The 15,769-nt window shown below is 34.6% G+C and overlaps 1 protein-coding gene across 1 annotated transcript in view; it reads right to left on the bottom strand.

Annotated features, from left to right (window-relative positions):
* The window catches only part of LOC149416401 (uncharacterized), a 69,541-nt gene extending 58,000 nt beyond the window's left edge, over positions 1-11,541 (bottom strand). The window contains exons 1-4 of the mRNA XM_089641991.1: positions 11,450-11,541; positions 9,280-9,395; positions 7,604-7,753; positions 7,286-7,451 (exon numbers count right to left, since the gene is read on the bottom strand). Coding sequence (XP_089498117.1) covers positions 7,286-7,451; positions 7,604-7,753; positions 9,280-9,346 — 383 coding nt within the window. The 5' untranslated portion in view covers positions 9,347-9,395; positions 11,450-11,541. The remainder of the gene's footprint in view (positions 1-7,285; positions 7,452-7,603; positions 7,754-9,279; positions 9,396-11,449) is intronic.
* Between the last annotated feature and the right edge of the window lie 4,228 nt (positions 11,542-15,769).

Raw genomic sequence — 15,769 nt, 5'->3', positions numbered from 1 at the left:
TTTCTGACCGATTTCTTTTCCATGTGAGAAACAGAGACAGACATAATTTTAATGTTGACTTTAAACATGAAACATTTACCGGATGCAAGCCAGACAGGCCGATCTTAGTCCGGCAAGTGAACATTTTAGCATCGCAAAAGGAAATACCAGTAGTGCAGTGTACGCGACCGGGAGTTAGCCCTTTCCATAAAATGCAACTTTTACGGTCCAGTTCACAGCTCGCTGGATCGTTCACGGTGGAGAGCGGAGAGTAGGGATGGGGACGGGGGAATTTTAGCCGATGCTACGAAGCTGAGGTGCGGGGCAGGGTACAGGAATTTTGCCGGAATTTTGTACAAATTATTTAATATCTAAGAAACTAGAACAAAAATATATATTTTTTAAATGTAGATCGATAACCAAATAATTTTTTTAGGCTCACCTAAATTACAGAATATGTGGTGTAAAAAACAACTTAGATATAGCATAAAACTCTCGTTAGTGTAAGTGTGTTCCCCCTGTCCGGTACGGGAGTGTTAATGGGTCTAAAAGTAGAATACCGACTCACTTAAAGAATTGCAATAATCTAAGGAAGCTACAAAAACAGTAAGTACTCACAAATTCTCTTTTTTCGTGTAAATTTGACGTATTGTATTTTTTCAAGTGTCATATTTTTTTAAAAGGCGTAAAATACAACATTTAATATGCGTTCCTTTTCCTAACGGTTAGCACTAACGTCATGTTGTTTACTGGCGGCATATTTATGCAAGTGTGTGTGAGAGAATTCATTGTCTTTACGCGCTCTGACTAAGTGGGAGAGTGAACGTTTTTTTATATCGCACTTTTGGTAATTAAACCAAAAATTACCATCTCACGCCAGATCATTTGTTGGTTTGGTAAAATCGGACGTTTTAAGTGAAAACAAGTCAAATTTTTCACTGTTCCTACCTTAAGGGGTATTAACACGTTGAACGCCATTGTGGAAATGAAGAAACATTACCATTTTAAATTTGGAAAAAAAAATACTCAGATGGCATCGGCGACCATCAAAACGTATTCCTTTTTTTTTACCAAAATTTTTCATGAAAATCAAGAAAATTAACTGCGGTCACCGGTGACCGTCATGGCACTATGGGAGAAAAATGACGATTTTCGTTATGAGGAGTAAACAAGTTTAGTAACGTTTTTTATTTTTATCTTTAGATTAAACAGATAAAAAAATCTTTTTAAGGAAATTAACAATACCATCGCTTTTCTGCGTATAAACACGTTACCATTCACACGTTGTCAAATCAAAGATATTATATCTATGTGTTGTGTTGTAAAGTTCCAAACAATAATATTATTTTTCTCTTTGTAGATCAATATTATGATTTATCCATGGCAGCCGGAAAAAATACTCCAAACAAGGTATGCTTCAAGTAACGAATAAATGAAAAAGATTATTGTTTAGTTGTACTAAATAACACAGAATAATTTAACAAATATATAAATAAATAAAAAAATACTTTTATTTCTCGAGGTCAATTTATTAATAATGTTATTAATGTGTATAGATATTCTATCAAATTTAAAATTAAGAAATTTACCAAATAAATCCACCTTCGATTTTCTCGAAAACGAAAGCTCAAATAAAAAAAGTCATAACCCAAAATTGACAATAAATGAAAGGTTATTCACAAGTTATCCCTTTATAGGACAACTTTTTAAAACGATACGCCCTTAATGGTTTTATTTATGTATTCTATATTCATTTTGATGAACAGAAAAAAAACTTTTTTTTGCTTAGCTTTTTTGAAATTTTCGATTTTCCAGCGGGTTTTTTTCTGACCGGTGTCCATTTAAAAAAAATGATATAAAATTATTGTTTTCATTACCAAACGACAGGTTGGTGAGGAAAAATGTACTTTTATTTATTTGCGTTACAGGGGAATAACTGCTTTGATAATTTTATAGAGAAACTGACCAGGACGCGATTTTCGTAAATTTACTCAACATGTGCGAACTTCGGGCGGTTGGTTCGATTCAAGACCTCTGTGCGTTACCTCAGAATGATTACAACCCAAGGGCTTATAACTTGTAAACATAAAGAAATATAAACCTTAATGTTGCAGGTCTCAAAACTATCCGTCTTTAGCTTATGACCTATAAAGGGTTTTACCGTTTATACCACGAGTCTCCGAACACCGTGTAAAACAAACTATATGTATCGGAAATGGTCCTCAACACTAATGACAACAGCAAGTGAATGATGAAACATTTATAAAAAATGTCAAATTAAATGCTTTACCAAAATAGTAGGTTCTGCAAATAAGTCATACCTTTTTACTAAGTTGTTTGTTTTACTTAATATTTCACATTCATATTAAACGTTCATTGCTTTGCAACAAACGCACATGTGACGTTATATTTTAACAAGTTCATTAATGTACAACTACCGCCCTCTAGTGACAAAAAAATGAAGACATTTTGAAAGTTTGCGAAATTTCGCTATCATATAACAAGCGCTTAACGGAATTATATCTGCTTTAAGCACGTAACGAAATGTATGATTGCATGAAGCCATTTCGACAACAATTTTCAATTAGTAAAGATTTTAAAAAAAATCTTAAGTTATGATTTGTCGGTTCAGTTATGTAAGGAGAAAAATACTAACATTTTAAAATATCAGAGGAAAATCGTCATCAGTCAAATCACTGGAATTTTTTCTGTCTATCCAGGTAGTACGTTCTCGAGCGGTTGAAGTACCTAGCGGTTGTGTTTACCAAATAATTCTAGTAGGTACAAGGTGCGATCTCCGTATAGTAAACAAAAAAGAAAATGTTCTAGAATGCACTAGTAGCTGCTTCTACAGTTCTACAGTTTAGACAGTGAATGTAGAAGTGTAAAAATATTATTTGAAAAAATAATAAAATATATTACTGTACACATATTCACATATATTGTTATATTCGTGTTAGAAGCATGACATAATTATCTTTTTTACACATATATTTACATTTAACTAAAAAATCAAATATTTTACAATGCGATTCAGAACAAATTCAAGGAAATCAAAAGGTTATAAATATTTTGACCATTATAAAATTATACTAATTTTATATACTGGAAACTCTCTGGTGAAACATATCATATCTAATACTAGAATTTATTTTGTAAATAGTTTTCGTGAAGGTGAATGTTAACGCAAGGAACAAGAAAAGTGTCCAGTCAAAGATTCTTTTCGAGAAAACGCATAATTACATACGAAAAAAAAACTGTCAGTGCGCACGCGTTTTTTCAAATCTCTCTTCAGCCAGAAAACGAAAAAGTTTTTTCTCAGCTGTCATTAAGCTTAAAAAAACATTAAAAACTCAACTCAATTAAATAATGCAGAATTTAACACAATTATTGAAAACAACTGGCCAAACTACATAAAATTTTTCACAGATGGCTCCAAACTCAGTCAGGACTCCCATTGCGGGGCCAGTGTCTATGTTCCTCACAGAAAATTGTGTTTCCCACACAAACTTCCCAAAGAATGCTCCATTTTCTCTGCAGAATGCATAGCTATCATAGAAGCTCTTCTACTCGTCAAATCATTAAATATTAAAAACGCACTCATCCTTTCAGACTCGCTTAGCTCACTACAAAAAATAAGCGCATCCCCACTCAATTCCAGTAGCGACTCTCTAATCTGCTCGATCAGAGACCTACTGCATTCCATGTCACTGGTTCATGCATCAGTGGTCCTAGCCTGGATACCGGGACATCTCGGTATTACTGGGAATGACATGGCTGATCATGTAGCTAAGGAAGCCACTGCCCATGGTCCGTTAAGTGATATCCCTATTCCGGTTAGAGACCATTTCCCTATTCTAAAAATTAAGTACCAACTCCAATGGTCTTCTGAATGGAAAAAATCTTCTCTGATAAAAGGTCACCAGTACTCATTAATTCAACCTTCTATTCCTGTTAAGCCCTGGTTTCACAAATACACTACCATGCCTAAAAAATATATTTCTTCCTTAACCCGAATGTGGCTGGGTCACACTTGTTGTCTTAGCCATCTTGCCAGGTTCCACATAGTCAGTTCGCCGTACTGTGATTGTGGGTCAGAGGATACTCTGGACCATAATTTTTTTGAGTGTCCTATCAATGACCAATTTCCAAACTTCATGCATGAATTGGTAAAACTTGATATTATATTCCCTGCCTTCTTAGTTTAAACACTCCTGAAATTTACCATTTGTTGGCAAAATTTATTTATAAAAATGGCCTTAATATCTGACCATAATAATAAATATAAACCAAATTTCTTTCACTTTCATTTGTATTCACTTGTTCAGGTTCCTATTTTCATCTATTTTTACTAATCCCAATTCTGCATATTTTGACTGAGTTAAAACACTATTCTTTATGCATTTGTATATTTTTCTTGATCCTTTTATTGTATTTGTTTATATTCATATCATAGAACTGTTTTAAAAAAATAATGCTTCTAATTTTGGAAAAATCTGTTCTTTTAAATAACAAAAAATGCCCACTACTATTGTGCACAGGTTCCTATTTTTATAATTTTGTAATTACCCATTATTACCAGCTCTGTATTGTTTTTGTTAAGTTATGTTTATGTTACACCCATGTTATGTTTATGGTAGGTTTATGTTTATGATATGTTATGTTCATGTTATGTGCATGTTATGTTATGATATGTTTATGTTATGTTCATAGTATGTTTGTGTTATGTTTTTCTTTATGTTTTATAATCACATTTGTTTACTCCCATATGCTGTGTTTGTTTATAAGATTGCCCATTTCATAATTCTATTTTTAAAAAACGCTACTAATTTTAGAAAAATCTTTGGTTTAATAACGAAAAGCGCCCACTTATATTGTACACAGGTTCCTATTTTTATAATTTTGTGATAATCTACTGTTACCAGCTGTGTACCGTTTATTTTAAGTATGTTATGTTTATGTTATGTTATGCTTATGTTATGTTATATTTATGTTATGTTATGTTTATGTTATGTTTGGTTTATTTATGTTACTTTATGTTATGTTATGTTGTTTTATCAATGTTGTTTTGTCAATCATGTCAATTTTATCCTGTAATTTGTTGTATTTATTAATAAGAAAAATGTTGTAATGTATGGCCAAGATCACTCTTAATGGGTGAAAGCCAAAATAAAGAATAAAAAAAAAAAAAGTATTTTCTCTTCAAGGAACACTGTTGATAACTTGCATAGTTGCACTCGGAACAAGAAAAGGGGAGTTTTCTCCGCTCTGAGTCAGCATGTGTTCCAACAAATGTCCTATATGGGTGGCCTTTCCTAGAATCTGAATATGTGCACTTGGAAAATGAAAAAAGTTTGTTGCCACTGTGAAACAGCATGTGGCTTTTTAGATGTGCGTTTTGAGAATATCCATAGATGAACAAGGAAAAAGATAATGTTGACTCCGCACGTTAAGTCACTAACTTAACGTGCGCTTCATATTGCCTTTATAATTACATTAATATGTGCACTTGGAACAATAAACAGGTTTTTCGCCACTGTGAGACAGATTGTGGGCCTTTAGATGGGCGTTTTGATAAAATGAAATGTTTCACACGGGACATGAAAAAGGTTTTTCTCCACCGTGAGTTAGCATGTTGCACTTCAGATAACATATTTAGTTGCACACGGAATATTAAAGAGGTTTTCCTACGATGTGAGAGAGCATATGGCTCTTCAGTTGGCCCTTTTGATAACATGCATAGTTGCACTCCGAACATGAAAAAGGTTTTTCTCCACTGTGAGTCAGCTTGTGCCTCTTCAGCTGACCCTTTTGACAACACGTATAGTTGCACAAGGAACATGAAAAAGGTTTTTCTCTACTGTGAATCCTTATGTGTACGTTTAGATCGCTTTTTCGATAACATGCATAGTTGCACAAGGAACATGAAAATGGTTTTTCTCCACTATGAGTCAGCATATGGCTTATCAGTTGACTCCTTCGATTACATGCATAGTTGCACACGGAACAAGAAATTGGTTTTTCGCCACTATGAGTCAGCATATGGCTAATCAGTTGACCCCTTCGATTACATACATAGTCGCACTCTGAACATGAAAAAGGTTTTTCTCCACTGTGAGTCAGCTTGTGCCTCTTCAGCTGACCCTTTTGACAACACGTATAGTTGCACTCGGAACATGAAAAAGGTTTTTCTCTACTGTGAATGTGCATGTGTACGTTTAGTTGGCTTTTTCGACAACATGCATAGTTGCACAAGGAACATGAAAATTGTTTTTCTCCACTATGAGTCAGCATATGACTAATCAGTTGACCCCTTCGATTACATGCATAGTTGCACACGGAACATGAAAATGGTTTTTCTCCACTGTGAATCAGCATGTGGCTCTTCAGATGATCCTTTCGACAACACGCATAGTTGCAATCGGAACATGAAAAAGGTTTTTCTCTACTGTGAATCCGCATGTGTACGTTTAGATCGTTTTTTCGATAACATGCATAGTTGCACAAGGAACATGAAAATGGTTTTTCTCCACTATGAGTCAGCATATGGCTAATCAGTTGACCCCTTCGATTACATGCATAGTTACACACGGAACATGAAAATGGTTTTTCTCCACTGTGAGTCAGCAAGTGTCTCTTCAGGTTACCTGGTTGAAAACTTGCATAGTTGCACTCCAAACATGAAAAAGGTTTTTCTCCACTGTGAATCAGCATGTGGCTCTTCAGATGATCCTTTCGACAACACGCATAGTTGCAATCGGAACATGAAAAAGGTTTTACTCTACTGTGAATCCGCATGTGTACGTTTAGATCGCTTTTTCGATAACATGCATAGTTGCACAAGGAACATGAAAATGGTTTTTCTCTACTGTGAGTAAGCATATGGCTAATCAGTTGACCCCTTAGATTACATACATAGTTGCACACGGAACATGAAAATGGTTTTTCTCCACTGTGAGTAAGCATATGGCTAATCAGTTGACCCCTTAGATTACATACATAGTTGCACACGGAACATGAAAATGGTTTTTCTCCACTGTGAGTCAGCAAGTGTCTCTTCAGGTTACCTGGTTGATAACTTGCATAGTTGCACTCCGAACATGAAAAAGGTTTTTCTCCAATGTGAATCAGCATGTGCCTCTTGAGATGATCCTTTCGACAATACGCATAGTTGCACACGGAACATGAAAAAGGTTTTTCTCCACTGTGAATCAGCATGTGCCTCTTGAAACGACCGTTATGATTACATGGATACTTGCACACGGAACATGGAAAAGGTTTTTTTCCACTGTGGGTCAGCATATGCCTCTTTAACATTCTATTTTGAGCATTTGAATAGTTGCACTTGGAACAAGAAAAAGTTTTTTCTGTTGCATAAGTGCGTACGTTTATTGCAAAATTTGACTTAGGAGAGGAGGAGTAGTTGTGATGGGGAGGAGTGAATCCCTTTTCCACAAAATGCGTCCGAAGATCTGTCGACAAATTTGAAAAATAACATGGGTGAAAAAGATTCAGTTAAACTTATTTCCTAAACTTAGAGTAAATAAGCGAAGTAAGTTCGTAGAAACGATAAAAAATAGGAGAGTCCGAATCGTTCAAGTTTACAGTGAAAAATTGGTTTTACCTGCTTCCTTGGTAATTCTTCCAAATCGTTCTAAGCATTCATCTTTTACATCTAGCAGGTCTATGTCAATTTTCATGTAAGTAAGCGCCGCTTCATCTTGTAGGGGTCCAAGATTCGCGTTTATGGTGACTGTCTTCACATTAATGTTTCCTGGAATAAAAAAGGACAGTAAAGATATGAATGAATCTTTGCATGGCCAGCCCCAAACCAAACGGCGCCTGGCGCTAGTTGAATTTTGGCTGCCCTTACGATAAATATTAGTACACGCCAAGGCAGTATAACACTGTAATTATTAAAATGATGATTTATGTTTTTTTGTAGAGCGGTATTTATCAAAAATAATATCAAGGACGATGTAATAGGTTAAGTATTCGACGCCCGGAACGAACTGCACTAATTGCGCCCGCATAGAGCCAGCCCTGTGTCTTCGTCAAATTGATATTGACGAGAATTTTTTTAATTTAAAAACAGTAAACTATTCTTTTACGAATAAATACCATTGATCAACAAGGTCAATGTCAGATAAAAAATGAACTCAGATGTCCGCTTCAGGGACCGATTCTTCAAGGAAAAACCTTTCTTTAGAGCACCTGTAGTAGAGAGTTTGGTTGTTTTCGGTCAAAGAGATATTGTTTTTACAATCAATATTTATGTATTTTTAATGTATAATACGTGTAATTCACATCATATCTCAAATAAAATAAGGTGAAAATCGAGGAACCGACAACTTTCTATGAATAATATAATAAAGTTTAATGAGTGCTGTATTTTGGTATTTTCCGGCAAGGACACATATTAAGGTAAATACCCAATACACCTCATGTTTTATAAGAAAGGATGTTGTGCACAAGTGTGTGTCCTTTTTTGTTGTTTGTTTTTGGGGTGTTGTGCCGTGTTGCGCTAACTCCTTCTTTAGCCGACGTTTCGGACAGCGTTGCAGTGTCCATCATCAGGGCAGATCTGGTAGATCCGAAGATGTGTAAATTTTGGCTGTCGAGTTTGTGCTTATTTGTTTGTGGCCTGGGGCCGTCCAAGTGCGAAATGCCAACGGAAGTGGCGACATCTTGTGGCGAATTCTAGAATTAGAAAACCGTTTGACAGCAGTTAAAGTAGATGTACCCAATATCAAGGTATAAATACAATGGTTTTATATTGTATTATTATATGGTATTGGAGATTTCGCTACTTCCGTTGGCATTTCGCACTTGGACGGGCCCCAGGCTAACATAAATACTGTGCTTTCAGAATTCGCCACCAGATTTCGCCACTTCCGTTGGCATTTCGCACTTGGACGGCCCCAGGCCACAAACAAATAAGCACAAACTCGACAACCAAAATTTACACATCTTGGGATCTACCAGATCTGCCCTGATGATGGACACTGCAACGCTGTCCGAAACGTCGGCTAAAGAAGGAGTTAGCGCAACACGGCATAACACTCCGAAAACAAACAATCAAAATGCTTTTGGCCGTGAGAATCTAAAAACTTACAAGTGTGTGTCCTGTTTGCACGACATTTCAAAAGAGACATTGATTCCGGACATCCGAATTTTAAGTTCTATATTTAACACGTATGCAATGCAACAAACTGGCTGTCTGAGTACTCTCCGCATATTGCGAGCATTCCTTCGTTACAGCTGGGTGGTCGAAATCTAAATCTGAAAATGCAATTTCACCTCCATCTTCTTCCTGGAGCCCTGGTTCCGTCTTGATGAATATAGTATCTTGCTTCAGTAGATCCATGGTCTGCTTTGGTAGAGTTTGGTTATTGGTTTAACTCCAAACAATACATCTGAAACATTGTTAAAATAAAATAAAATGATACAATTTAAAAGTTAAATTAAAACAGGATACATGATTTTTAGCTCAAATCGTAAAATCATTCCTCCTTACGTATCTTAAAAATCTAATATAACAACCTGTAAATCCTGATACGGGAGAATTATCTTGGGCTGTGAATTGATAAACACCTAACTTTTAAATAGCATATTCAAGATATTAAAGATAAAATCAACTCTTTAATTAGCGTATTTAGCCGGATATCATATCTGTTACTAGATAAAATTTAAAAAAAAGGTCTATATTATAGCCTCGTACATTCACATTTAAACTACTTGATTGAAATCTGGTTAAATGCATATGAAACATATATAAATGAACTACACGTAAAACAAAACAAAATAATCAAAAAGCTATTTCACTTCAAACCTAGAACATCAAGAGAAAAATTATGTATGAAAACTAAACTATTAACATTAAGAAACTTTTTATGAATATAATACATGTCTCATTATATGAAAACTAAATAATAAACTAATACATCCAAATACAGAAATCATTAAAACGTACCAAGTAAACACACACACACGGCAACAAGATAAAATACATTTAAACACCATACATACTCATAACGGCAAGCAATCCATTGATTATGATGGGAGCAACATACATAATTGCCTCCCAGACGAAATTAAAAATGAAAAAAGTGTAGTTAAATTTAAAAAAAAGTTGTTCAGTTTTATGATCAATCAACAAAACAATGATAGTGAGTAAAATAGTTGTGTAATATATTAATTTATTTATATATACGCCTAAAAAGGCTTTTACATATAAGTGATACATGATGCAGTACAATAAGAGAATATGTATTAGACAGGAGATATTGACAGTAAATAGATGTAATTCATTTTAAAGAAGGTAAAAAATACACACTTGTAAAATTGTGATTACAAGTATAATGAGAAAATATTAAAAAATATGAAGCAATATTAGTAAAACGTAAGAGTAACATAAAGTAAAAAAGAAATTATAACAACACTACATATAAGACAAATCATTAAAACTAATTTACCAACGCTACTCTAATTTGTAGGAATCAACAAAGTGTTGGTGTAGATTATGCATAATTCTATATATGGAGTCAATAAATAAATCAATAGCACCCCCATACTTGTTGCCCAGATCATGCATCCTATTGGTCAGTGAGTGTGTCCGATAGTTGGTCGAGTATGTATTACAGAAGAATGTTATATTTTGTCTTGTATTCCTAGTCGGCACATGTAGTTTAATAGTGGCAAGGATGGCAGGACTATCAATTAAGTTGTTAATGACTCTGTGTAACACAACCAGGTCTGAAATAATTATCCTGTCAGACAGTGTTATTAGATGCAATTGATTCATCAAGCTGACATAATTAATGTAATCAATAGGAATTTCGAGCTTAAAATTTACGTACTTAAGAAATTTGTGCTGAACTCTTTCTATATTATTGGAGTGAACTTTATATAAAGGGGACCAAATAGGTGAATTATACTCCAATTGACTTCTGACTAATGAAATATAGAGGGTTCTCATACAATCTATGGACTTAAAATCAGTTAAAGTTCTGCAAAGGAAGCCAAGCATCTGTAATAATGTGTAATGTATTAGTTTTTTCTAGTTAAATAAGTGAAAATGTAACTTTCTTTTATCTAGAATAAAAATAAAATAAAAATGTAGTTTCGCTTGGAATATCCTGTTAAAACAACGAAGACGTAGCCAAAACACATTTGTAAACCTTGAAGATATGACAACGGTTAAGAGAAACGTTGTTTATAGTGGGAAAACTATATATATATATATATGTTTACAATGTTTACCGCCATTCCGCTTTTAACAAAATATCTGTTAACAATATGTTTTTTTGTGATCATTGTAATAAATGCCTTCGAAATGCTAATCTAATAATAGGTAGACGTCAAATTGACAGTTTAAACATTCTACTGTGACAAAACGCCCAATGATTCCCTAACTAAACTGGAATAACGTACCAAATAAATAGCGATGAATATAAGAATAAGTACTTACTTTACCAATAACCATCACAGGCGTGGGATAGTATGTTTAACAGGAAGAAACGGCTCTCGGAGAAGAAAGCACTTGTTAGCACTTGTCAAAAATAATTATAGGTTATGCATAGACAAGAATGAAGTCATAGACAATTATTATAATTATCATGGCGACCAGATAACTAAAAAAAAAACATTTTCATCATGTGACTTTTGAACACATACATAATATATTGTTAACATACAAAATCATCATATGATAATTAATCACGGTAATTAATAAGAACGGTTATTATTAAGAACGATCGTAACTAAGAATAATGATTTTTAAGAACATTTCATTTTCAGCACAATTTGCGAGTCATTCCACGAGAGTGTAAGTTAGTTCTGCCTCAAAGTCTCAACAAAACAGTTCCATTATTTTACCTGGTTAATTATTGATTTGATAAGGGTTATTATAAATTTTAATTATATTTTCATTTGTGTTCCGAGTTTCAGCAGGAAAGCAACTAAATAATTTGGAGTTTTAATGTGAACATGTTCATGATATTTGCAAGTAAATTGTTTATTTGTTTTTGACGTTGTTATGTAAATATTTTGTTTGTGTATTTATTTGCAGGTATCGACACTTGCAGAGAGCCATTTCTTTGTGATTCTCTTTCGACGAGACCAATCCTGTCCTTACTGTCCCATAACTTTTTCGTCCATTGACATTGTTTTTAAAACCTTTTGTTTAAATGTGAGTATATTCGATAACAAACCTAACAAATCGACAGTCCCAAAAAACCATGTCAGATGTGCATGTATTATATTTTTGCAATAAAGCTGTTTAAAGTTTCATTTGTGTATTTTAACTGTTTTTGAAATCAGGAAATGTTGTGTTGTTAGATATGTGGCGTCAATAGAAGAATGCAGACTAACTCATTAATAGTAAACAGCTCAACCTACTTAGGTACTTGCAAATTACTACAAAGAACAAATCGTAAACAACGCGACCTACCTACGACAATATGATTGCAAGTCGGTCTGGCACGCCAACTCGCTAGAAGGTTCTAGCCGGTCGCCTATGCGTAATTGCGACGCCGCCGAAAGTTCCCGAAAGGCCCATACTGAGCGATTGGCTCCGATTTATTTGCAATTCCACCTACCTACTGTTACCGCCGGCTGTACCGTATAAATAAACCCGACGCAGCTAGCAGTCAGTCAGTCATCAGTCCGCCGTCATTTAACAAGGACCAACGAGTGATAACCCGCGCTCCTCTTACTAGCACGAAGGACAATATTCCCGGCTTCGCCCGTACTCATCATGGACTCCATTGGGACATCATCCTAGCGCCTTGGCCACCGTCCCTGGCCAGCGCTACAACGGATCAAAGCGCCCTGTTTCCAGCGCCTCTGACCAGCGCTTCATCCACGCACCATGACCACCAAGAGGACACGCAGCGTCCTCAATGGTCTACGCAGCTCCCGCTCAACCGCCTACAAGGTCCACTGCACCTTCGGCCTTTCCCGTCAGCACTGGAGTACTGATTGCCAAGATCACCAGTGCCTGACAGTCAACGAGTCCGGTCACCAGCGCCCGGCGTCGACTCACTGACCCGCGCTTGACCAGCCATCACAGCCTGCATCCGGAGAATACATCTGTCCATACATACATCTGTCCTACGTCAACTCTCATTACGGCTACCTGACTCATCAATAAACACTGTGACCTTCACGACACGTCTTTCATTTCGTGCCTCTCGCCAGATCCCCAAAGATATATTGGCTATTTATTTAAATGGAGAAATACATTAACGAAAACAATTAAAATGCAGAAACGAAACTTTTAACACCTTTTCTGCCAAACTAAAAATTTGCACATCTGACATTATTCTTCGGTACCATCGAAATGTTGGGAAATGAACAAAAGTTTTTTTTGTTCTTTGTTTTTGGGGTGTTATGCCGTGTTTCGCTAACTCCCTCTTTAGCCATCGTTTCGGACAGCATTGCAGTGCTGCACTGTAATGCTGTCCGAAACGTTGGCTAAATAAGGAGTTAGCGCAACATGGCAAAACACCCCAAAAACAAATGGCAAAAATACTTTTGGTGGTGAAAATCTTAAATCATATAAAACAAAAGATTATATAAAACGAAAAATGTACAAAACAATACATTTATAGCCATGGAGAGAGGTTGTAGATATAAATCAAATCGTAATAGAAATATAAACAATAGAGACATAAGTCACAAAAAAATACTGTACAAGCTTAACAAAATAGGAATTATAGATAATGCTAAAATGTGGATAGAAAGTTTCCTGAACTATAGAAATGAATATGTAAAAATAAAGAACACTCTCAGTGAACCGAACACAAGTAACTTTGGATTACCACAAGGCACCATTTTGGGCCCTCTTCTATTCATATTATTTGTTAATAATAATATCTTTAAATTACCATTAACTGGAAAACTCATTTCATATGCAGATGATACTGCAATTATATTTCAAGCGAATTCATTGAATGAACTTGAAATACTTGCTAACAATGATATCAATACGTTAAAGAAATGGTTTGATAAAAACTTATTTACATTAAATATTGAAAAAACATATTATATAATTTTTAGTATAAACAAAAAAATACTTTTATTACCTAAAATATTGAAAGACATTAAAAAAGTGAAATTAAATATTTAGTTGTAATAATAGATAGTAACCTTTAGTGGAAAACTCTTATAAACAATATCATAAATAGATTAAGAAAACTCATTTACATATTTATTAGTCTAAGAAATATACGAACTTAAAAATTCTTAAAAATATTTACTACGCTCTAGCCCATTCAATAATAGAGTATGGTATCGTTGCATGGGGGGGAGTTTACAAATCATCACTTTTACTGCTGGAAATCACTCAAAGGCTGTTCATAAACATTTTATCAGACTACCCAACCTCACAACTTTTCCAAGACTTTCAAGTCCCACCACTAAAAAATACATACAAAAAATACTTTGCTTCAAATCCACAAAGATCTGTATAAAAAGTCACACCATGCCATGGTTCGTGTTGAGAGCAATGGCAAAATACAATGGGTCGCTTATGCACTCCATTAATGCACTCCATTTGGCACAACACTATTACACGTACACTGGAGTGGTGTGGTTCAATCAACTAAAGACAGAGATAAGGTTAGAACCGGAATATAATAAATTTAAAAATAAAATAAACTTCACTACCTTAAATAATTTAGCGAATGTGTAGGACGATGACATCTCACTATATTACTTTATATATTATTGTATAAAAAAAAACATAAATCTCTTCACTTTATGTGTTTTTATGATTTATTTTTTGTTGTATTTACATTTGTATGTCTAGTTATTATTTTTATTTTTCCCCTTTACACACGAGTTTTTGACTCTTGTAAAGGAAAACATGTTAACTTTTATTTGAAATATGTTCTTACTATGTAAATTTAAATAAATAAATACAAAATTTAAAAAAAAAAAACATCAGAGCAATATTATTTTATGGACCTCATGTAGTTGGTTAGTTCACAACTGAAAATATCAACCTTGGATAAAACTCGATTGTAATAATTGCATAATCTGTTCAGGCAAGAATTCTGCTTAGAGTTCGTTTTGCATTGATCAACCCTGAACAGGACACAAGAGCGTGCTGAACGTGCTAGTACGTTGAATGGAATCTTATTTAGCAACTCTGGGCAATGAGTATTATTTTTAACTACTTTATACAGGAATAGTGCATGCTTATGAAACCTCCGCAAGCTCAGTGAATCAATTTCGAAGTATGAAGCTACCTCTTCATAATTATAAAATCTTAAAAATGACTTGTAACAAAGATATTTTAGGAATTTGTTTTCAATTGCTTCGATTTTGTTGAATGGAGACCAAACAACTGTTGCATACTCCAAATGACTTCGCATCTATCTATCTGACTATCTGAGATTGTCGCAATGTTGACAATTCACAGCATGAAACGATCATTGGAGTAATCAGCTTTCAGAAAAATTAATCAATGAATCTCTTTTTACGTAACGGGCGGCCTCCAGGCCCTCAAACCCATTATCGAGTTATGTAACCCACATGTATAGTGAGTACATGTGAGGTTTTTGTTTATAATATTTCTTTAGAAAGCAAATCACGGCTGTTCTGTTACCAGCTGTAAAGCGCGGGAAGGGGGTGTAGCGGGTGTAAGTTCTAGGATCGGCTGGTCGATTTCAAATGATCCAAAAGCAATAATAATTTTTCGTTCGTAGCTGAAAAGTACATCTAAAAGTTGAAATTTAAAAAAAAGTTATTTTTCTTTTTTACTTCTACCATCATATATCACCTC

Source organism: Hesperophylax consimilis, chromosome 17 (genome assembly GCF_061612785.1).
Source record: "Hesperophylax consimilis isolate HC1 chromosome 17, BYU_Hcon_1.0, whole genome shotgun sequence".
Taxonomy (NCBI): Eukaryota; Metazoa; Arthropoda; class Insecta; order Trichoptera; family Limnephilidae; genus Hesperophylax; species Hesperophylax consimilis.
The sequence above is the reverse complement of the archived record's forward strand: the minus strand, read 5'-3'. Positions and strand labels throughout refer to the sequence as shown.